The 23,320-nt window shown below is 38.0% G+C and overlaps 1 protein-coding gene across 1 annotated transcript in view; it reads right to left on the bottom strand.

The window, feature by feature from the left end:
- METTL25 (methyltransferase like 25) overlaps window positions 1-23,320 on the bottom strand; it is a 96,277-nt gene that overhangs the window by 27,292 nt on the left and 45,665 nt on the right. The window contains exons 6-8 of the mRNA XM_015571109.1: window positions 21,430-21,524; window positions 17,080-17,109; window positions 11,755-11,828 (exon numbers count right to left, since the gene is read on the bottom strand). Coding sequence (XP_015426595.1) covers window positions 11,755-11,828; window positions 17,080-17,109; window positions 21,430-21,524 — 199 coding nt within the window. The remainder of the gene's footprint in view (window positions 1-11,754; window positions 11,829-17,079; window positions 17,110-21,429; window positions 21,525-23,320) is intronic.

The following is a 23,320-nucleotide window of genomic DNA, read 5'->3' as shown; positions in this document are numbered from 1 at the left end:
AGTGGCAGAAATGGGGAGAAGGATATTCCCGGTAGACAAAGGTGCTCCAAGGAAGCATACAAGGTGCAAAATTAACTGCATGGGCAATGAGGCATAATCTAGGCCAGTGTGCATGAATGGGTGCTTGAGGTGCAGAGGAGGAAGAATGCGGTGATGAATTAGGTTGGAAAGGACATTATTAGTGACAGATTAGAAATGACCTTGATGGGATAATAAGGATAGTTTAGTTTTTAAGTATAAAAAAAAAGGAGTTCTCAAACATCTGAAGGTAGAAAAGCGACATGACTAATTCTGAAAGACAAATGATGGGACTGGGAGAACAGATTAAAAGGGGCCCTCTGTCAGATTAAAGCATGGCCAGCATGCTAAAAAGGAATTACTATTCTTTCTTTTAATAAAAGTGAATGCACTAGATCTGATTAAAATTCTACTCCAGTGAATCCTACACCACCCACATTCTTTTCTAAAAATACAACTGTAAGAACATGGTTCACTTGTGCAACTTTCCAAAGGGGCGACATTAGTGCAGAGCATTTTAGGAAGAGGTGAAGCTGATGTGTACTAAATAACTGGAAACAAGCACGTGTAGGGCAAATGTACTAAAATTCATTTGCTCCAGCATCACAAAATCTTGATGGAACTATTTATTTTGTGTTTTTTATATGCTGATAGATATTAAAAGACTTAAAATATCAAAATTTTGCTGAAAATGGCAATCATTTAAGGGAGCTCCAAAAATCTTTATAGACTACAGTATTCTTCAATTTAAAGAATACAGACTTGCTAATTCCAATGTGAACACATATTATGGATTAAATTATTAGCTTTAATTTTGTGAGCCAGTTTTCATTATCTGATTTTTCACTTTCTTATTTGAATATAGCAAAATAAAAATTAAACTAAGTTATTCATAAGTATAGGCATCAAAATTATATATTTCTTATATAACTATTTACAGTATTCATTATGAAAGAGAATAATAAAGTGAGTAAAGTATACATATTTTCCCTGTCCTCTTTCCAAGAGTTTTAAGTGACTTTTACCCCATGAAATTCCTTCTTTGGCATTTTATTCCACTTAGAAAGTTTCCAGATAAGAGCTATTTATATAAAAAAGAATTCTCTATAAATGACTGATTTTTAACATAAATATTAGATGCTAAATGACAATTACAATTAATAGAATAAAAATGCCTTTATATTTAAGTCCACAAAAAAAGTTTACTTCTAATCTTAGGCTACATAAACAATTACACTTAAAGAAACTTTTAGAAAAATAATTCAGGTATTCTAAAACAGTTTATCACCAGAAAACAATTTATTTTGGTTAATAAAGAAAACAAAACAAAATGAAAAATAAGTTAAATAAGTAATCATATTTTCTTAGCACTCTTGCTGGCTAGAGATTCCAATCAAGTTAACCTTGATTTACAATGCTAATACAAGGAGCCATGTAACTCAACTCATATTTTAACACCCCTCCCCCTCAAATTTAAATGAAAAAAACATGGTATACCGAAAACACTTACAGACTAGGAATTCAGTTTTAACTCTAGTTCTTTCAGGCTGTATGAGACTTTGGGCAACCTTTGACCTCTTTTACCTTAATTTTTCTTAATACTCTCATGAGGTGACTATAATAACTACTCAGAGTATAATATATAGCTCAATAATGTATATTGTAGCCGATGAGAGATTGTTACTAAACACAAATAAGTATTTATAAGATATATATAAAATATAAAGACTGTCTATAAAATGAACCCTATAGTCAACATCAAACTTGAGAAATAGAATATTAACAGTATATTAAAACCCCTTATCTTCCCCATCCTATTTCTCTGTTTACTCATTTCCCCATAGGAAATTAAGCACTGAAACTTGCTTGTGTTTACCATTATCATGTGTTTTTTTCTTGACTTTTTTTGCCATATATTTATACTCCTAGATATACAATTGTGCTTGTTACTGAGTTATATAAATGGAACCATCCTGCAGGAATTTTTCTGTGACTTACATTCACAACATTGATCCACGATGATATATGTAGTTGTAATTCATACATTTTTACTGTGGCATAGAATTCCTTATAATTTATCCATTCTCCTATTAATGAACTCTTTGTTCCTAGATTTCTGTTCTTATAAACATTGCTGCTATTGACTATTCTTGTATACATTTCTAAGAGCACATGTTTAAGAGTTTCTCTAGGATATATACGTACGTGTGGAACTACTGAGATAGTTATATATACACTAGAGGCCCCGTGCACGAAATTCATGCATGGGTAGGGTCCCTGGACCTGGCCAGTGATCAGGGTCAATCAGGGCCTTCCTTCTCCTGGCTGCCAGCTGCTTGCTGGGGCCTTCCTTCATTCCACGCTGCCCTCTGGTAGTCAGCGCACATCATAACGAGCTGTTGAACTTCCGGTTGGTCGAACTCCCGAGGGAACAATTTGCATATTAGCCTTTTATTATATAGGATTGTCAACTTTACTAGATAATGTTAAATTGTTTTCCAAGGATTGATTTTTTTCTCCAACCAGCAATGTGGACAGTTCTAGTTGTTGTACATGCTTGCTGACATTTGATATTATAAAACTTTAAATTTTTGCTAATGTAATGGTTATAAAAATAATATCCCATTGCTGTATCATTTGATGTTCCTCTGATTACTAATCAAGATTGAGCATCTTATCTTATATTCATTGGCCATTTGAGAGTCCTCTATGTGAAGTAACTAATCAAGTCTTTAGACTATCTTTCTTTTACAAAGGTTATTTTTTTCTCTCACAGATTTTCAGGAATTCTTTACCTATTTTGGATATTAATCTTTTGTCAGCTATAGAACTTATAATTAGTTTCTGCCTCTGGTTCCTTTTCTTTTCACTCTTTTTATGGTATCTTCTAAAAACAGAAATTCTTATTTTTAATGTGGTTGAATTTTTAATCTTTTAAGATTTGCTGGTGTATATTTAAAGAAATCATTCCCCTATTTCAAGGTTATAAAGATATTCTTCAATATTCTAAAAGTACTATAGTATTGCCTTTCATAGTTAAGTTTTTAATCTACTATGAATTGATTTTTCAAATATATTTTTATTGACTTCAGAGAGGAAGGGAGAGGGAGAGATAGAAATATCAATAATGAGAGAGAATCATTGATCAACTGCCTCCTGCATACCCCCTACTGAAGACTGAGCCTGAAACCTGGGCATGTTCCTTGACTGGGAATCAAACTGTGACCTCCTGGCTCACAGGTCAATGTTCAACCACTGAGCACACCGGCTGGGCTGAATTTGTTTCTGTGTTTGTTATAAAGTAGTAATAAAATTTACTTATTTTGTATGTGGTGGGGAGAATAGTACTCTACCCAAAGATATCCATATTCTAATCCCTCAGAACCTATGCATATATTATGTTACATGAAGAGGAGGAATTAAGGTTGCAGATGAAGTTTATTCAAGTCTGCTGACCTTAAGATAAACAGAGCACCCTGGATTATCCAGATGACCGCAACATAATCTCAAGAATACTTTAAAGTGGAAAAGGGAGGAAGAAGAGGAGGTTAGAGTCAGATTTGAAGAGGCTACATTGCTACCTTTGATGATGAAGGAGCCAGGAGCCAAAATACCAGGTGGGGCAAAAGTAGGTTTACAGTTGTTCCTAGGGAAAATGCTACAATACTTAATAAATAATAGTATGAGAATAAAGTCTGGTGTTTCATGTATTCACAACTGTAAATCTAATTGCCCACCCTTGTATGTAGGCTGCTTTTAGAAGCTGTCAAAGGCAAGTAAATGGGTTATCCGTTAGAGCAGTGGTTCTCAACCTGTGGGGTGCAACCCCTTTGGTGGTCAAATGACCCTTTCACAGGGGTCGCCTAAGACCATCCTGCATATCAGATATTTACATTACGATTCATAACAGTAGCAACATTACAGTTATGAAGCAGCAACGAAAATAATTTTATGGTTGGGTCACAACATGAGGAACTGTATTTAAAGGGCCAGAAGGTTGAGAACCACTGCGTTAGAGCCTCCAGAAAAAATACAGTCCTGCTGACACCTGATTTTAGCCCAGTGAAACTGATTTTGGAACGCTAATCTCCAGAATGCTAGAAAAATCGATGTGAGAGAGAAGCATCAATCAGTTGACTATGCACACTTGACTAGGGATCAAACCAGCAATCTACACTAATAAAAGAGGAACATGCAAATTAACCATCACTCTGCCACTCTGCTACAACCACCAGCCAATCGGGAGTATGCAAATTAACCCAACTAAGATGGCGGCAGCCGAGCAGGAGGCTTGAGTTGCCCCCGGTGATGAAGGAAGCCAAGCTTCCTGCCTGCCCTGGGCTCTGCTCAAGGCTACAAAGTTTCAATTATAGAAGATAAATAAATCCCAGATACCTGCTTCCAGCCCGCCATGGCCTCCACTCAAGGAGGTGCTGAAAAAAAAAGAAAAAGAAAAAAAGGAGAGGCTGAAGCTTGGGTTGCCAGGTGACGTGGCCAGCCTGAAAACAGCCATCAGCCCCTCACCCAGGCTAGCCAGGCACCCCAGCGGGACCCCCTTACCCTGAAGGGGCTGTGGGCAGCCAGAAAATGGCCCTCAGCCCCTCACCAAGACTGGACAGGCACCCCAGTAGGGACCCCCACGCTGAAGGGTGTGCTGCCAGCCTAAAACAGCCATCAGTCCCTCACCCAGGCTGGCCACACCCCCATGGGGTGAGGGTCCACACTGGGGGGCTTGACCAGCTTGCAAACAGCCATCAGCCCCTCACCCAGGCTGGACAGGCACCCCAGTGGGGACCGCCACCCTGAAGGGGGTGTGGCCAGCCTGAAAATGGCCCTCAGCCCTTCACCCAGGCTGACCAGGCACTCCAGTGGGGACCCCCACCCTGAAGGGGGTGTGGCCAGCCTGAAAACAGCTCTCAGCCCCTCACCCAGGCTGGTCACACCTCAAGGGAACCCCTATCCTGATCCGGGACACCTTTTAGGGCAAACCAGTCAGCCCCACTCATGCACCAGGCCTCTATCCTATCTAATAATAGAGAAACATGGTAATTAGCTGTAACTTTGCTACCCTTCCCATTGGCTAATGAGCAAGATATGCAAATTAACTGCCAGCCAAGATGGCGGCCAGCAGCCAGGCAGCTGAAACGAACATGAGGCTTGCTTGCTCCAGTGACGGAGGAAGCCAACGTTCCCCGCCTGCTGCAGCCCAGCTCTGAGCTCTGGATGCAACAAAGTTGCAATTATAGAATCTAAACAAACCCCAGAAACCTGCTTTCAGCTGCCAGCAGCCTCAGAGCTTAGAGCGGGACCCCCACCCTGATCCGGGACACCCTTCAGGGCAAACCAGCCGGCCCCCACCCGTGCACCAGGCCTCTATCCTATATAGTAAAAGGGTAATATGCAAACTGACCCTAACAGCAGAAGGACTGGGAATGACTGGTCTCTATGACACACACTGACCACCAGGGGGCAGACGCTCAGTGAAGGAGCTGCCCTCTGGTGGTCAGGGCACCGTATTAAAGGCTCTAGTGTAAAAGATGGACATGTATGGATAGATGGTAAGTTTCAGCAGAGGAATAGAAACTGTATGTCAACTGGAAATCCTATATAATAAGAAGCTAATATGCTAATTGTCCCCTCGGGAGTTTGACTGCTCAATATGACGTGCACTGACCATCAGAGGGCGGCACAGACAAGAGGTGGGGAGGTGGGGAACCTGATCGCTGGCCAGGCCTAGGGACCCAGACTGTGGGAGGGTACAGGCCGGGCCTCTAGTCTATACTAATAAAAGGGTAATATGCTAATTAGACTGGGAGACCTTCCAGGAGACCTTCCAGACGTCTTCTGGACAAAGCCATGGTGGCAGGGCCGAGGAAGAGGTGGTTAGAGGTCAAGAGGGGAGGGCAGTTGTGGTGATCAGGCCAGATGGGACGGCAATTGTGGGTGATCAGGCTGATTGGGGGCAGGGCCAGTTGGGGGTGAGCAGGCCATCATTGGGGGTCAGCTGGAGGTGATCAGGACAGCAGGAGGAGGGGGGAATTTTAGAGTGAGCAGGCCAGCAGGGGTTTGGTTTTATTTTATCATTTCCTTTGCTTATTTCTTATAGTTCTCCTCTTTCTGCTAACATTGTCCAACTGATCTTGCATGTTGTCCACATTTCCATTACTGCTTTTAACACATTAATAATAGTTATTTTAAAAACACTTTCAAAAGTTCTAACATCTGTGTCATATTTGCGTATGCTTCTGATGATTGCTTATTCTCTCAGGAGTCCCTCAGCCCGGCCTGCACCCTCTCCAATCCGGGACCTCTTGGGGGATGTCCGACTGCAGGTTTAGGCCCAATCCCTGTACACTAGCAGTAGGACATCCTTCGAGGGGTCCCAGATTGGAGAGGGTGCAGGCCGGGCTGAGGGACACCCTCCTCCCACCCCGCACGAATTTTGTGCACCAGGCCACTAGTGTAGGTATGTGTCTTGACTAGGAATTGAACCTGCAACGTTTTGGTGCATGGTAGGGGTGAGTAGGCCAGCAGGGTGGGGGGCAGTTTGGGGTGATCAGGCTGGCAGGGGGGCAGTTGGGGGTGAGCAGGCCAGCAGGCAGACTCGTTAGGGGCAATCAGGCAGGCAGGCAGTCAGGTGAGTGGTTGGGAGCCAGCAGTCCCAGATTATGAGAGGGATGTCCGACTGCAGGTTTAGGCCCAATCCCTGTACACTAGCAGTAGGACATCCTTCGAGGGGTCCCAGATTGGAGAGGGTGCAGGCCGGGCTGAGGGACACCCTCCTCCCACCCCGCACGAATTTTGTGCACCAGGCCACTAGTGTAGGTATGTGTCTTGACTAGGAATTGAACCTGCAACGTTTTGGTGCATGGGACAGTGCTCCAACCAACTGAGCCATCCAGCCAGGACACAGATTTTAATCCATTTTGAATTTCTTCTTGTATACATCAAACTAAAAAGTTTTTGCACAGCAAAGGAAACCATCAACAAAACAAAACACAGCCTACCAATTGGGAGAAAATATTTGCCAATGATAGCTCTGATAAGAGTTTAATATCCAAAATTTATAAATAACTCACGGAACTTAACACTAAAAAAATAAGCAATCCAATTTAAAAATAGACATTTCTTCAATGATAATATTCAAATGGCCAATAGACATATGAAAATATGTTCAGTATCACTAGTCACCAGAGAAATGTAAACTAAAATCACAATGAGATATCACCTCATACCAATCATAATGGCTATAATCAATAAATCAACAAACAAGTATTGGCGAGAATGTGGAGTAAAAGGAACCCTTGTGCACTATTGGTGGGAATGCAGACTAGTGCAGCCACTAAACAGTATGTAGGGTCCTTAAAATTTAAAAATAGAACTACCTATCACTCAGCAATTCCTTCTGGTTATTTATCCCAATAAATCCAAAACACTAATTCGAAAAGATATATGTATCCCTCTGTTCATTACAGTGTTATTTATAATAGCCAAAATATGCAAGCAACGTAAGTGCCCATCAATAGACAAATGGATAATGAAGATGTGGTACATATATACAATGGAATATTACTTGGTCGTACAAACAATGAAATCTTACCATTTGCAACAACATGGATAGATCTAGAAGGTATTACACTAAGTGAAAAAAATCATACAGAGTAAGTCAAATGCCATATGATTTCACTTATATGTGGAATCTAAAGAACAAAACAAGCAAGCAAACAAATAAAAACAGAAACAGACTCATAGATACAGAGAACAAGCTGATATTTCCAGAAGGGAAAGGGACTTTGGGGGTTGGGTGAAAATGGTTAAGGAATTAAAAAGTACAAATTGATACTTACAAAATAGTCATGGGTATATAGTCAATAATACTGTAATAACTATGTATAGTTCCAGGTGGGTACTAGAGTTATTGGGGGGATCACTTTGTAAATTACATAAATAATTATCCACTACTAGAGTCCCGTTACATGAAATTCATGCAAGAGTAGGCCTTCCTTCCCTGGCTGCTGGCACTGGATTCCCTCTGGCACCCGGGACCCAGGTTTCCCTCGCAGCCCTAGCTTCATCCAGAAGGACGTCCAGAAGGACATCTGGTCTAATTAGCATATTGGGCTTTTATTATTATAGATATTGTACACTTGAAATAAATGTAAAATAATATTGAATGTGAACTGGGGTTGAAAAATAAAAAAACTAAAATAAAATACTTTAATCACAGTTTAATTCCAAGTGGGACTCTAGTCCATTTTAGGGCTATTTATGTCTAGTTCACCCTTACTCATACAGTGTGAACCTCCAGAGACCTAACTTAAATATGAGTGCTTTACCGGCCTACACGGTCTTCATCCTAGGTAGGCCATGAACTCTTAACTTTTCTCTCGCTGGACTGTTATTCTACTGAAAGCTGTAATGACCTTCTCTGCCCACTCTGTTGACTGGCAAACAGCTGCTTATTCAAGAATTCACAGATGCTTCTGGGAAAATGCAGCCCTAAAAGCTGAGCTCATTTCTCTTGGTTACCATCTTTTCCTAGATATTTGCCCTTAATTTAAACTTCCTTGATAAGTCTCTAATGTTCTCAAATCAATTCAAAACAAATTTAAATACACTAACACATGTACACACATACCATACACACAGGGGCATGCATGCATATATCCAGTGTTTTTAGTTTTTCTCACAAGGAGGTTTGGCCCTAATTATCTAGCCAACTGTTATTAGAAGTAGGTTTCTATAATTTTCTTTACTTTTTGCACATGACATCCTAGAATATGAAGTACTGCTGTGTGGACACTATATCCTATGTATCCAGAACCTAATTGGCTGCCTGTCACACAATAAGCAATTACTAGGCTAAAAAAAAATAACATGTGAAAGTCTCTACAAGTAATTAGAAGGTGTGATTTCATGGTGAGAAAAGAACAGAATCAGTTCCGCTGGCATGGCTCAGTGGTTGAGCTTCAACCTATGAACTAGGAGGTCACGGTTTGAGTCCTGGTCAAGGTACATGCCTGGGTTGCAGGCTCGATCCCCAGTAGGGGGGATGCAGGAGGCAGCCAATCAATGATTCTCATCATTGCTGTTTCTATCTCTCTTTCTCTCTCTCTCTCTCCCTTCCTCTCTGATATAAATAAGAATATATATATATAAAAGAATAGAATCAGATATCATTTTAAGATTTCTAAACGTGGATAATGGTCATACTGTTCTCAGAAATGAAAAAAGTCAAGACAGTGGAAAAGCTCAGCTGGTGTGGCACAGTGGTTGAACACTGACCTAGAAACCAGGAGATCAGGGATGGATTCCGGGTCAGGGCACATTCCCTGGTTGTGGGCTCGATCCCCAGTGTGGGGCATGCAGGAGGCAGTCAATTAATGATTCTCTCTCATCATTGATGTCTCTCTCTCTCCCGTCCTCTCTGAAATCAATAAAAACATTTAAAAAAAAAAAGACAGTGGAAAAGAGGAATAGAATTGGTTGAAAGTTGACTTTGGTTTTTGGACATGGCTGACTCTGATGTATTCATGAGGTACTTAAGAGAAGCTGTTCAAAGCTGTAGATTTGAAGTTCTCAAAAGAGGTGGAGCTGGATACAAGATTCAAGGTATTTGTTGTGAGGGTAATTACTGAGAGGAAATATAAAGAGATAAGAGATGGAAGCTTTGTACAAAACATTAGACAATACCTAGATACACTTAGGGGATGATAAAGGAGAAATACCCTTAAAGAAAATAGATAAATGTTTAGAGTAGGCAAAGAAACTTAGAGGAATGCAGCTTAATGGAAGATAATGAGAAAAAGAGTTTGAGAAAAGCAATTATCATGGCCAAATGTGGGTGAAATCAATGAAGCTCTGGGATGAAAGTTGTCCTAACAAATGCCACCCATCTTCTGAGTAGTAAAGGAAGGCAGGAATGTGGAAGGTTGAAGAGATTTAAATTTTTAAGTAAGAATAAAGGTTTAGAAAAGAATGTAGATGATTTTAACTGGTCATTAATAAACAAATTAGTGAACAGATTTGAGGTCTTAAAAGAAGGCAGATAAGCAGTATTTGAGTGGACATGATTTGCAAAACTTTGTGACATTTTTCAACAAGGTTTGCATCATGGGGTGGGGTCAAGAGACAGAGCTAGTTCTCAGGAAAACAAGAAATTCACTTAGGCATTTTAAAGATTGGTAAATCCTATAAAATAAAGCCCTAAATCAACCAAACGACAGAATGATGGGTCACTATGATGCACACTGACCACCAGGGGGCACGCACTCAATGCAGAAGATGCCCCCTGGTGGTCAGTGTGCTCCCACAGCGGGAGCGCCACTCAGCCAGAAGCTGGGTTCATAGCTGGTGAGAGTGCAGCTGCGGTGACGGGAGCCTTTCCCACCTCTGCTGCAGGCAGACGGTAAGGAGTGAGGGGTCCTGGACTGCAAGAGTCCTGGACTGTGAGAAGGATGTCTGAGTGCCTTAAGGCGGCAGGTGGACATCCCTTGAGGGGTCCTGGACTGCGAGAGGGCACAGGTCGGGCTGAGGGACAGCCCCCACTAGTGCATGAATCTCGTGCACTAGGCCTCTAGTAGATGGAAAAGAGAATGGAGATTAGGATACAGATTTGGGAGTTATCTACATAGAAAAGACAGTTGAAACCAACAGTATATGCAGATATTTGTGTCATAAATTCTTTCAGTAAAAAATGATTTCTTCTTACAGAGAAATAGCAGCTAATCTAAAGTAGCTTCTATCTTCATTAATATGTGTAGATTAGTTTTTGAGAAACTGAAAGTTTCCTTATTGTAATTTGAAGAATAATCCTATTAAAATCAGTTGGCTATAAAAATCCTAAAATTATAATTAAAAATAAGACATTCATAAAACTTGGTAGGATTACAAATGTATTCTAAAGTACAGCAGTTATTGCATCAATATTATGGAAAAATTCTCCGACCCCTTGCTTTTGCATAAGCAAGGCATTATTTGGGGAAATCAGAAACAGTAACAAAAGCATATGTAGGCCTACTGTTCTACCAGTAGAGACACGAATGGCCAAAATGTTTATAATCAACATCTGTTCTAATTGGTTAAGTGGTTAATGCAGTATTATTTGTGTAACATTTTATTTTTTTAAAATATACTTTATTGATTTTTTACAGAGAGGAAGGGAGAGGGATAGAGTTAGAAAATCAATGAGAGAGAAACATCAATCAGCTGCCTCCTGCACAACCCCTACTGGGGATGTGCCTGCAACCAAGGTACATGCCCTTGACCAGAATCAAGCCTGGGATCCTTCAGTCCACAGGCCAATGCTCTTGAAGCTAGTTTTCCTGAGAACTAGCTCTGTCTCTTGACCCAAGACAGAACTAGCTCTGTCTCTTGAGCAAAACCGGTTACAGCAGTTGTGTAACATTTTAAATATAACTCCTGCTCCAATGATATTATATTTACCAAATTATTTATATATAACATTTCAATACTACTAAAATTCTAAAGTACATTTTGCATATATTACTTTATTATTATAACAATCTTTCACAACAAAAAGGAATCATTTGAGCCTTCACTTTAATGATTAACCCAGATACAGTTATTGCATACTTCTTTGTTACTTACTGAAATTATGCTCAAATTAAAAGCTTTTCTTACCAATAAAGTGACCCTGAATAAATTTACCTGCAAACTAAAAGCCACTTCACATACAATACAGCAGTTATTCTTATTAAAACAAAATTATCATACCATTTGGTGATGCCATAACAATCTTTAATAATATCCTGAAGGACAGCACGATAGAAGAGTGATTCAGTAGGCAGCTGAAAAAAAATGTAGACATATATAAACACAAGAAACAAATAACAGAAATCAAATCAATACATGAGAGTTGGGACCATAAGTGAATGTTAAAAACCTGATGTGAAACCTAAGATACAATTTTTTTTATAATTTTTCCATTCTAAGTTAAAATGTTACCAAAGAAAAATGAGCTAACATTCCAAATGGAGTGCTTATCCTATCTAATAATAGACAAACATGGTAATTAACCATAACGTTGCTACCCTTCCCATTGGCTAATCAGGGCGATATGCAAATTAACTGCCAACAAAGATGGTGGCTAATTTGCATACGTAGGCGAAATGATGGGAGGCGAAAGGGGAAGGACGGAAGAACGGTGATCGGAAACCCAGGCGGCAGGAAAGAGCCGGGTGGCAGGGTAAAGGCACTTTGCCCTGCCCCCTGCCCTGGATCCAAGAACCCGGGCAAAGGCCCGCCCCCCAGCTGGTGATCATAGAAGCCGGGCGGGGCAGAGAAGAGGCTGCCAGTGTCTGCCTCTTCCCTGCCCCCAACCCAGTGGTGATCGGTGACCCCTTGAGGCAGGGAGGGACCCAGAACATGGAAGCCATCCTGTCTGGCCACGGGAGACCTGATCGCATCCCCAGCAGCAAGGCAGGGAGGGACCCAGAATACGTGGAAGGCGTCTTGCCTGGCCGTGGGGGACCAATCATGTCTCTGGCGATGAGGCAGGGAGGGACCCAGAACACGCGGAAGCCAGGTCTTTTTTTTTTTTTTTTAGATTGTGTAATTATTTATTACAAATAAACGGTGGTTTCACATCTGTCAAAAACAGGTCCTCTTTTTACATGTGTGTGCAGGTTTTGATGTACAAGAAAGGGTCATGTGCTTAGTTCGTCTATGCAAAGCTCACAGGTACATCACTAAAAACTTTAAAGGCCTAAGCCTTTAGTTGGACATCTCCCGAGGGCTCCCTGGCTGCCAGAAGGATGTCTGACTGCAAGGTTAGGCCTGATCCCCCGGGGAGTGGGCCTAAGTCAACAGGTGGACATCCCCCAAGGGGGTCCTGGACTGTGACTGGGCACAGGCCAGGCTGAGGGACCCCCCTCCCCGAGTGCACAAATTTTTGTGCACCGAGCCTCTAGTCAGTTAAATATGTAGAAATAGACTTTCATAATAAGCCACATCTGTGTAAGACAGAATATATGTGAAAGAGAATGTGGCTTTGTCCTAATGGTGGTGGACTAGAGATGATATTATCTAGGATCAACATCCAGAAAGAGATGGTACTACCCTAAGTAAGGTCACATTAAAAATATGTCTGAGGCCTGAATGATCATAGCATTGGCTACTTGTAGGCTGGAAAAAAAGAACCTTGGAATCAACATAGTATCAGAGATTGAAGTCTTGGCAAGGCTTCATTTCCTGGGGAAAAAGAGGTAGGAGGTGTCCATGAAGGCACAAAGGTTTCCCCAAAGGTAAAAAGGAATGGATGAAGACAAGGGCCCCAATGAAGCATGATACTTTCACAGAAGCAGAAGATAAAAACAATATTATATAGTTGACCCTTGAAAACATTATGGTTAGGGGCGATGACCTCCACACAGTCAAAAATCTGTGTATAACTTTTAAGTTTCCCAAAACTTAAGCTGTCCCTCAGTAATATGAGGGGGACTGGTTCCAGGACCCCTTGCAGATACCAAAATCTGTGGATACTTAAGTCCCTTAAATAAAATGGCAGAGATCAATGCACACGGTTGGCCCTCCACATCCATGGACTCTCAACCATGGCTAGAGAACAGTATAGGAATTTATTGAAAAAATAATCACATACAAGTGGATCCATAGAGTTCAAACCCATATTGTTCAAGTGTCAACACAGAGAAAGAGTGCACAGAGAAAAGGGTATTTTACAGTAGCAATGCAATAGGTACTTTTAATCCAAGAAACTACGAAATTCATTAAACTCCATTCATATCCCAAAGATCTGTTGATATTTAGTAGAGAAAAAAATCAAACTCAAAATAATATCAGCTTCCATGCAGTTATTATTAGAAAAAAAAGAAAAAGAAGCAAGAATGGAGGGAAGTCAACAATATTAACTGCTTTTGAGAACTCAATTAAGATAAAATCTAAAAACTGTCCAATGACTTGATACAGTTTTAAAGATAAGAGTTCAGTGAAATGTATATATTCACTGAGTTATCCTTTTGTAACTCCTATTTTTCATCAAAGACCAAACATTGTTATTTTCATCTGTTTCAACTGGAATGTTTGGATTCAGATGGAGTTTAGCACAAAATAAATTTCGCCTGTGTGCTCAGGAAGAAAACCTACTTGCTGTCCCTCTCCCCTATCTAATGTCAAGTTCCTACACAGGGGGCCCCAGATGCTGAGACTCAAAACACCACAAATTGAGAGTTGAAGGTCCACCATTATATCTTGGGTCTTCGCCTGATGGTACTACCTTCTTAAGTCACTGAAGAATGTCTTGTAGGATCCTAATAGAGCACTTTGAATGAACATATGTATCTTTTCTGGATGGTGGGAGTAGTGTGGAGGGTGATTCTAGTAAGAATGGCATTGGGAATACCAGCCCCTGTCTCAATTCTTGCAATAACTCACTAAAAGCAGACATATACACATACTTGAGTGCCCACACAAAAATTTATAACCTTTAAAAGGCACATTTCTTATATAATTATTTTTCCCAAATGGAACTCCTTGAGACTTCCACTTTCCTTTCCTGAAACATTTCATATTCCAAACATTCATACTTAAAAACATTTTATTCAAAATTTCCAATCTTTGGATATATTTTTAATTTTGAGTAATTTATTTCGGCAGTACCCAAAATTTCTACTTTATCATCTGTGCCTCACTTCTCCTCCCCTTAAATATCCTTCAGTTCTCTCACAAAAATGTCGAAATCACTTTTCATCTATTGACACCTACTCTTATATTGTTCTATTAAAATTCAAGGCATTTTGGGAAATATATTATTACACAAAGTGAAATATTAGTATTACAAGTGGCTTACAAAGTTCTTAATTTGATTAGGTGTAAGAGATGGGGACTTTAATTTTATGTGACTTTTATATAAAACTCCTAAAATAGTTAAAGCTCTCCTTTGCCATGCTTTTGAAAATTACATAAAATTATATCAAGATAACTGAGAAATAAGTGTATATTTACATTGTTATTAAAAATCAATTGTGGAAAAAAGTATAAGTAAGACCAAGAAATGCATTTTAACAAGAGAACATAAAGAAATGGGGCACATAGAAAAATGCAAACAGGATGGAATAAATCATCATTCCCAAGTTACTCTGAGTAAATAAGAACTTTACAGCTGTTTCCTAAGAGGAAGGGAAGAGAGTAATGAAGTGCCTTCAAATGTGCATTCCTGGAAAAACTAGGACTATCTATCCTGGTAAATACAGAACGGGGTAGGTGGGAAGGGAATCAACATTGTCAACATTTAAGCAGCCTAGGCCTGACTATTCCAGGAATAAACTGGATGTGGCTCAGATTTTACTTTCTTTCCTTCACAAGTGATAAATCAACTTTACGCTTTAATGCATGTTAAAATGGGAGGGAGCAGAAAGAGTGCACCATTAGAGAGAGAGAGAGAGAGAGAGAGAGAGAGAGAGAGAGAGAGTGTGTGTGTGTGTGAGTGTGTGTGTGTGTGTGTGTGTATGACATGCATTTTACAGGTCTTGTGGAAAAGGTATTAAACTGGAAGTTGGGACTTTGCAATTAACTAAGGGAGCTGGAATACATTATTAAAGTTCTGCTGGGTATCATGTTATGTAAGTTTGGTATAATACCCAACTCATAAGATTGATTGTAAACATGAGCAAGTATTTGGGAAATTGAAAAACATCATACAAATGCTTTGGGACATTATTATGATAAAGGCACTTTTGTCTTCCAGGCTCCTAGGGAACCACTACGTTGATATGCAGTAGAGGAGTAAAAGGCTTGGGATTCAAAGTCAGAGATTCAAATCTCAGGGTTCACTACTTAACAGTTTCTTCAAATGTATCACAGGATAATAATAGTACCTATCTCATAATACTATGCATATAGTATGCTTCAGTTGATGAAGAAAACTTTGAATAATGCTTTGTAACCTTTGTGTTAGATTTAAATATTATTTTCATAACCATAATTATTAATTATCCATAAGAGCAACAGCAGTTGACGTTTATTGAGCATTTACCATGTGCTATACATTGTTTTAACATTTAACATTTTTCATTCATTTAATTCTCACAACTCTATGAAGAAGGTATTATTTCTATTCCCATTATTACTGTTATTATTCCTATTTTACACATAAAAAATTAAGCTACAGAGAAATTATGACATGTGTCCAAGGTCACTAAATAAGTAACTATTGAAGAGAAAATGCAAACTAGTAGTTGAAGATTAAAGCACAAGCCCAAACAATATGCTCTAATGCCTTCAAAAATTCAGTTTTTATCAATTTTTAGATGGTGACATTTAAAACAAAGTTTTTAGTATTGTGCCTGGTCTAAGGTAAGCACTTAGTAAATGATACTTGTTGCTATTATTTTAAGCTTACTATTTAAAAAAATTTAAATTGACATATGATTCTTGAAGAGAAGCAAAGAGAGGTTTCTAAAATTTAAGTCCAATAAGAAAAATTTTGTGAAAAGTTTAAAAAGAACTCTTAAAAATAATTTTTAAAAGTTCCTAGCATGTTTCATGAATTTAAGGTGGAGGATTAGGAAGTTATATGGATATTTTGGTGATACATTTAACTTCTATTTTTGTGTGTAAACCTATTTGGCTGTTGCAATTAATGAATAATCAAGACAATAAAGAAAAAAGTTAAAAACAACCAATTGTAATATGTATTTTGGATTACAGTCAGAAAATAAATTTAATACTATACCTTGGTTTTCTTGCTTAAACTGAGCCTATTAAAAGCCTGATAGTCAGTGATAGCATTCTTTAGAAATATTTAAAGACTGGTTAGTACATTATGAAGAAATAAGACAGTACAAGAGTACAATGTGGAAATCTTCCTAAAAGTTCAATTTACTTTTTCTGAAAGTTCACTTATCTTTTAATGTAAACTTATAAAAAGAAGTATAAATATAAATTTGAGGAGGTGACAAAAAAGAGGTGATATTTATGAAAATCCATCAGGTTTTAAGTTCATCAGCAGGTCAAGTATGAGGAGCACTTGAGAGAAAACTATCGTGTTCATCAGCTGAATCATATAAACACCAGATAACTTACCCCTTGGCCAACTGCAACCCGCTCCAGTGCCTTTAAGGAGAAAAAAAAATAAGACTAAGATGGCTGATATATTTAGTCTTATCATATAAGACTTATAAACATACTGTATAAACGCTTGTAAAAGTGACATTTAAAAAGATTAATTAAGTGATAACATGTATGTTTATACACTTAAAAGTGTTAACATCATTAAGGAATGTTAACTAGTTTACTTACATAATTTAGGGCTGATTTATAATATACGTGTGTCACATACAGAAACACACACCCCTACTGTATATAATCCTTGAATTTTAGAAGGCATTAGAAAACAGGAAAGAAATGAAATGACATATTCTTGGCTCACTTTTAGGGTAGCTAAAACAATCAGATAAATCCAGAGCTATTCTTATGCATATACATAGACATTTATATACTACTTTTAAGCTGTTTTCTTCTAATTTTTGTAAACATAGAATACATCTCTCATTAAAAAAATGAACAGATTATAAGTAAATGTTTAGTTTAGAAAAGTACATATGTTTTTGGTCTGCAAATTCAACTCAAATTCATACATGATCAAGTGAGAAGTAGAAGAGAAAGTTAATACATATTTTTATAATTTTATATGTAGCTGATTTTAAATTTGTATCTTCTTAAGATCCAAAATATTTTTACAAAAATTTCCTAATATTTCTAAAAAATACTCTTAACCCAATATATAAAAGATATATATGTACGATTTATTGGAATTTAAATGTGGAATAGAGGCTACTGAAACTTTCATATTTGAGAGACATATATTTCTACGCTCACATAGTTTTATAAATAATTTAGATTAAAATATTTTAACTGACATTTTAATTAGAAAATATTTCAAACATTAAGAAAAGTACCAAAAACATAATGGATCTGCATATACTTTCTATTCAAATTTAAAATACCCATATTTGCTTCAGATTTCTGTTTTGATAAATAATACTTTTTAGATATAGCAGAATTATCATCCTATCTAATAATAGAGAAACATGGTAATTAACCATAACTTCGCTACCCTTCCCATTGGCTAATCAGGGAGATATGCAAATTAACTGCCAACAAAGATGGCGGCCAGCAGCCACGCAGCTGAAGTGAACATGAGGCTTGCTTGTTCCAGTGACGGAGGAAGCCAACGTTCCCCGTCTGCTGCAGCCCAGCTCTGAGCTCCAGATGCAACAATGTTGCAATTATAGAAGCTAAACAAACCCAGAAACCTGCTTTTAGCCACCAGCAAGCTCAGAGCTTAGAGTGCCAGTGATGGCAACAGAGTTTCAATTATAGAAGCTAAAAAAAACCCAGATGCCTGCTTTCAGCAGGCCGTGGCCACGGAGCTGGAGCCAGCTCTTTGCTCCAGTGATGGCAACAAAGTATCAATTATAGAAGCTAAACAAACCACAGATACCTGCTTTCAGCCTGCTGTGGCCTCAGAGCTGGGAGTGCCAGTGACGGCAACAATGTTTCAATTACAGAAGGTAAATAAATCTCATTTCCCCAAAGCCAGGCTAATGGCTGCCAGTACAGCGGTGGTGGTGGGAGCCTCTCCTGCCTCCTCAGCAGCGCTAAGGATGTCCAACTGCAGTTTAGGCCTGCTCCCCGCTGGCAAGTGGACATCCCCCAAGGGCTGCCGGGCTGCCAGAGGGATGTCTGATTGCCATCTGAGGCCCACTGCCCTGGGGAGCGGGCCTAAGCCAGCAGGTGGTCATCCCCTGAGGGGTCCCAGACTGCGAGAGGGCACAGGCCGGGCTGAGGCCCCCTTCCCTCCCCTTCGAGTGCACAAATTTTTGTGCACCAGGCCTCTAGTATAATTATAAAACTGAAGAATAATTTACAAAATATCTTGTTAAGTGCAATTTTCGCAGATCCACAAGGTCACTGACGAGGTAAAGTAACATTGCTAGTTAGCAGCTGAGCAGGGACATAAAACTTGCTCTGTGAACTCTAATTTACTTCTCATACTTCATACCATGTAGATTCAGTGGGAAGAAGAGTTCATTGTATAAAAATTTGTTTTACAGAAATTATTTTAGAAAATATGTAATTTTCCCATTGACTTGAAGGGTACCTTCACTGAATATCTAGTGCCAGAGTTTTATGAATACAAGAGATAATTATATAATTTTTCTATTAAAGAGAAATAGACCCAAAACAGGTTTATTATTGAAGAAAACAATGAGTTTTCATTTATAGTACTTGTACCAATTGCAAATTAGATTTTCGTTATGGCTTTTGCTAAAAGTCGAACTGAATACAAAATAGTTTTTAACAATAAGTTATTTGATGTCAATAAAATATCACATAACACAAGGCTACTTTCAGTATGTGTTGCTGATGAGTTTATTTTAGAAATACAAATTATAAACTTTGATTACATAATAAAAGATAATCACATAGGTAATAAGAAGTGTCTTACAAATATTAATATTTTCCTTGGCCAATAAATAAAGATAATGAAGACAATATAGCAAGTATTCACTTCATACAAAAATATTTTGCAGTTTTGTTAGGCTTAAAGTATGTTTACAAGATTGCACTAATCTAATTAAAAGTTTATTTCTGGTTAGTGCCCTTAACAATGTATCTGAAGGCATCACCAGAAAGGTATTTAAAAAACAACTACAACATAAAAAAAGCCCCTTAAGCTTTGACTATTTGTGGAACCGATCAGTTTTAGAGCAAAAGGCAATAAAACAAGATGCACCACAATAAATATTCCTTATGCTTTCCAGGATGACTCTAGCATCAAAAAAAGAAGCCCAGGTGGGCAGGAACTGGAATGAAATTTATAGAGAGGCCTCCTATGGTCTACAAATTCTATATTTTGAAATTTACTTTTCAAAAACACTTCTTTTTAGGTTTTTGAATGTTTATGCTTATAGTGTACATTCCTGTTCTGTGGATACATTCTTTTCTCTTTTTTTGTGATGTTAGTAACTATTTTCTTTTGGATAGTGTCCATTACTTCCAAGTTGCTTTTTTTTCTATTTGTGTATTGGACCTTGATTCTTTCATAGATTTTTAGCCATCTACTGACAATTCAAATGGGGATATCACAGACCTGAGTAGAAGCACTGTGCTTATGAGGGAGGACTATTAATTGTGGGCCTCACCATAAAGGTGAGATCGGTCCTGTTTCACTGAGAAATACCCAACGCCAATATCTTTAGGCCTTTTCTGTTAGAATAGTCAGGCTCCCGATATTGAAAGACTATTTCATTTCTTACCTGATGGCATGAGGTAGAATCCTGCCTGCCAGCGTTCTTGGAACCAAGTCATTCTAAGAATGACCTGCCATTCTAACAATACCTTGAACATGTATCATTTACAGATATAAATAGAGAACAAGATAAGGTTGCAAAAAAGAATATTAAGAGGACATATAAAAATAAATTATTATTTGAGCATAAGTAGATTTCTAAAATAATTCTATGATACATGATTTAGAACACTGGTACACATTTTTTTATATTGCAATGTTATTAGCATAGGTATAATGGTCATAATATTAATTTATCTTGGTGTTGAACATTAAACACATTATTTAATCAACCATATTTTAAATTTCTGATGACCTAAATAACGCACTGTTTAACCTGCAGCTGTTCCTTTGTAAACCATTATAGCACCAAAACCAGAGAAGACCATGGGATAAAGTGTTCTAGGTCTAAGGACATTAGACAAATCAAGCACAATAAAGGTTTTATTTAACTAGATAGTTATTTCATATTCCAGGTAGCTTAATAACATTTTTCCTATTCTATAAAAATTAGGAGACCAAATTATCTTCTATAAACACAAATACACCACAGAGCTGTGGATAGAGCACTGAACTAATTCTCTGTTTAAGACCTGGTTGCCCTGGCTGATGTGGCTCAATTGGTTGGGTGTTGTCTGTGCATTGAAAGGTTGTTTGTTCAATTCCGGGTAAAGGCACAAGCCCAGATTGCAGGCTCGATCTTCAGTAGGTATATGCAGGAGGTAGCCAATCAATGTTGCTCTCATATCCAAGTTTCTCTCTCTCACTCTCACCTTCCTCTCTCTCTAAAAATCAATAAAAAATCTTACAAAAAAAAAACTTGGTAGCTGGTACATTTTATATAACAACTGAAGTAATTATATTTAAAAATTAAGTAGATTATAGTATAACTATAAACCGTTACCATACTGCATGTAGAGTGATAATGTTGGGAGAGAAAGTCCTTTTTCCCATAATTTGAAATGCATCAATGATGATGCTCTGCAAAATGTGGCATTTAATGCATGGTATTAGCCAAAAACAATACATTCTGCAACATCTGGATAAAGTTCTTAGTCCAGAAAAAAATGCAATCATACCAAACATGCTGACATTCTGGCATTGCGACCACACGACCATCTCTCTTCCTTTAAATAGTGGCACATTGGAAATCCCCACTTTTCTTGGGTACATTCTGCAGATGGGGGAAAATATGGATTATTTCAATAAAATTCTTCCTCTTTCAGTTAAAGTAAATAATCTATCGAGAAAGCAAATCAATCACTGAGAGGGTCAAACAGTAGTTCAACATGAAAGTGGTAATGTTTAACAGTTCATTCCAGATTCTTAATTGAAAGCATATTAATGTAATGAAAATGGTATTTTCTCAACAACAGCTGTTGGTGTTTAAGCGCCAACAATTTAAAACCAACCAAAATTATTTCTGTAAGATTTAGCAAAAGCAGTTTAAAATAGAAATACTTTTCATGTTCAGTGTATAGTAGATGATTAATGAGATACTGGACATTTATTGCTGACCTGACTTTCTAGAAAAATGATCTATCAAATATGACATTTGGCAGTTTATTACAGAACAATATTAATTCACTCCTAACAATGTTGAAGTATCATTTTTTTCAGCCACTGTTCACTTTTCAAAAAAAAGAACAGCTGTAAAGGCTTTTCTTTTTTCATCATATTAAGAGGCTGAAATATTTTCAACTGTGATTCAATCTGGCTCAATTGCATTTATGGTTCAAGTAACAATAACAAAAATCAACATTCATTGTTTGTCCAACTGATGTAGTTACATATTCAACTTGCTGATGCTTAAAAACCTTATGTAGAACTATTACAAAGTTTTTGAAAAGGAAAACCAATTTCTATTTTAAATTAAAGCCTGAAAAATAAGAGCTTAAATTTTATCAAAACTGTGACAAAAGAAAATTGTGATAAGTGAAATTATTTTATTAGATTAAAAAGTAAAACCGAACTAAAAACTTGAAAACAAGAAAACTCTAAAAGAAAATATGGAGGTAAATTCCATTAAATAAACTTTTGTGCTATGTAGGATCAGATGATTTTAGATTAAAATAGAGAAAGTTTAAATTTCATAGCCCTCATAAGCCTGTGAAAATGTTTTCTTTCAGGTAATAACTTAAGATTTATAATAGACCCTACTAATAATCAGATGGAAGATATGGACCTCCCGGGAATAGAAATAATAATGCTACTATTTACATAGCATTTAATATTTTTAGCACTATTATAAGTGTTTTAAATGTATTAACTGGTCCCCACAGCAATTCTATGAAGTAGGTATACTCTTATCTCATGTTTCAGATAGGGAAACTGAGCACAGAAAGGTTAAGTGAATTGCTTGCCTAAACTGCAAATCTAGCACATGGCACAGCTTGAATTTAATTCCAGGAAGTCTGATTTCAGAGGCCATGCTCTTAACCTCCAAGATATATAAACAGCTTCACTTACAGTTACATAGGTCTCATGGAGCCCTTGAAACTTATCCAGGTCCTAGGGACCCTGGACCACTTCCTCTGTTTCCAAGATGACTTGAAACAGAGGCTTGAGAAGGCTTTATGATTTAACTCAATTATTTCTAAATGAAAGGGCTACTATAAGTAGTTTAATTTTCTTCTTACAAATAGACAGAAACACCTAGATCTTACTGTAAAGGGTAAAGCGTTACAAAGATGGAGTTCTTCCTCCTCTCCATCCATTCTCTCTTTGTCCCTTGTATTAAGATAGCACTCAATTTTTAGCTGTTCAGATTAGAGACTGCAATTCCCAGACTCAAGTGCAGCCATTAGGATAGCTACAAGACTAAGTTTTGCAGAACTGAATGTGGGCAGAAATGATGTGTGTAAATTCTAGGTGAGATGCTCAAAGGGAGGGGCAAGCCACCTAGGACCATGTAAATAAGAGCAGCACAGGATGGCGCAACAAAATAAAAGGATTCTGGGTTCTTGGAAG

The sequence above is a fragment of the Myotis davidii genome, unplaced genomic scaffold, assembly GCF_000327345.1.
Source record: "Myotis davidii unplaced genomic scaffold, ASM32734v1 scaffold26, whole genome shotgun sequence".
Classification (NCBI taxonomy): domain Eukaryota; kingdom Metazoa; phylum Chordata; class Mammalia; order Chiroptera; family Vespertilionidae; genus Myotis; species Myotis davidii.
Note: the sequence above shows the minus strand (reverse complement) of the source record. Positions and strands in the feature narration are given on the sequence as shown.